Here is a 1,230-nt window from a genome sequence, read left to right on the forward strand (position 1 = left end):
TCTTCCTCCTCTTCCTCCTCTTCCTCCTCTTCCTCCTCTTCCTCCTCAGCCTCCTCTTCTGGAGGCTTTGCTTCTGGAGGCTTCGCTTCTGGAGGTTTTGCTTCTGGAGGTTTCGCTTCTGGAGGCTTCGCTTCTGGAGGCTTCGCTTCTGGGACAGCTGGTTCCTCTTTTGGTTCAGCAGCTGCTCCTTTGTCCGCTTTACAAAACATGCAGACACAACAAATTATAAGTAGTAATAATGACATACAAAGTATTGCAGCTAATGGGATTATTGTGCCTAAGAGGTCTTTGGCAGAGTCCCCTTCGTTAGAGGTAGTATTTCCTTGTCCACCTTCCTCTGGTTCGGGATTATGTGAACCAGGGTAGCCACTGTCCACACTACCACCAGGTCCTGGGTTTTTGCAGTCAGGAGGGGAAAAACCATCATCGCAATGGCAGTTCTTTTTATTATTGCAAACTCCTTTCTGGTTACACTGTACCTTTACATCACAATCGTACCCAAGAACACTGACATCTGAGCAGGTGAAGTCCATGCAGACTTTCCCTGGGGCACAAATATTGCCCTTCTTTGTATCTCCAGAATCAGGGACATCCTTAACACTATACTTATCCATGGACCAGCAAAAGTCATCTTTATAATGAGTCTGCAACAATGTATAATTGACCTGGGTCTCTGGTAACTCTTGAACATTTGTACATATCATTTTCCCACAAAATACATTCTCATTTTCACATTTAGTATATGCTGAGCTACTCTCACTGGGAATACCACAGTTTCCAAATCTGTTCCCTTTACCGTTAAATGACCGAAAACACTCTTCTGAAGCAGCTTTTGCAGGAAACCCAAAAATTTCAGAACACTGAGCATCAGAAGACATGCATACACCCTGAACACAATAGTAACCACCCGAACATCCTGAACCATCTTGCTTGTAGGTGTCCGGGGGACACTCTCCAGAGGTACCAAGACAAAATTCTGGAAGATCACATTCTCCTGAAGCAGGACGGCAGCTACGTCCAGTTCGTTCATACTGGCATGTAGCATTACAGCAGGGTCCAGGATTACACAATGCAGTCGACTTCAGTCTACATGTGTTATCACAACATTGGTCAAGGTCACAAGTACTACCACAGTCACACTGCTCATCTCCTTCTACAATGCCATTGCCACAGCTGGAATCCCTCCGTAAGCGGCCTTTGTGCCCAGGCTTGTTAAACAGGCAGGCCCCC

At 46.0% G+C, this 1,230-nt stretch overlaps 1 protein-coding gene across 1 annotated transcript in view; it reads right to left on the reverse strand.

Moving 5' to 3' along the window:
- The window catches only part of LOC120871393 (disintegrin and metalloproteinase domain-containing protein 1a-like), a gene marked incomplete at its 5' end in the record, with an annotated part of 1,524 nt that extends 295 nt beyond the window's left edge, over window positions 1-1,229 (reverse strand). Inside the window, 2 exons of the mRNA XM_040251292.1 lie at window positions 1-14; window positions 132-1,229. The exon at window positions 1-14 is cut by the window's left edge and continues 295 nt beyond it. Coding sequence (XP_040107226.1) covers window positions 1-14; window positions 132-1,229 — 1,112 coding nt within the window. The remainder of the gene's footprint in view (window positions 15-131) is intronic.
- Between the last annotated feature and the right edge of the window lies 1 nt (window position 1,230).

This window comes from Oryx dammah, unplaced genomic scaffold (genome assembly GCF_014754425.2).
Source record: "Oryx dammah isolate SB20612 unplaced genomic scaffold, SCBI_Odam_1.1 HiC_scaffold_12, whole genome shotgun sequence".
Taxonomy (NCBI): Eukaryota; Metazoa; Chordata; class Mammalia; order Artiodactyla; family Bovidae; genus Oryx; species Oryx dammah.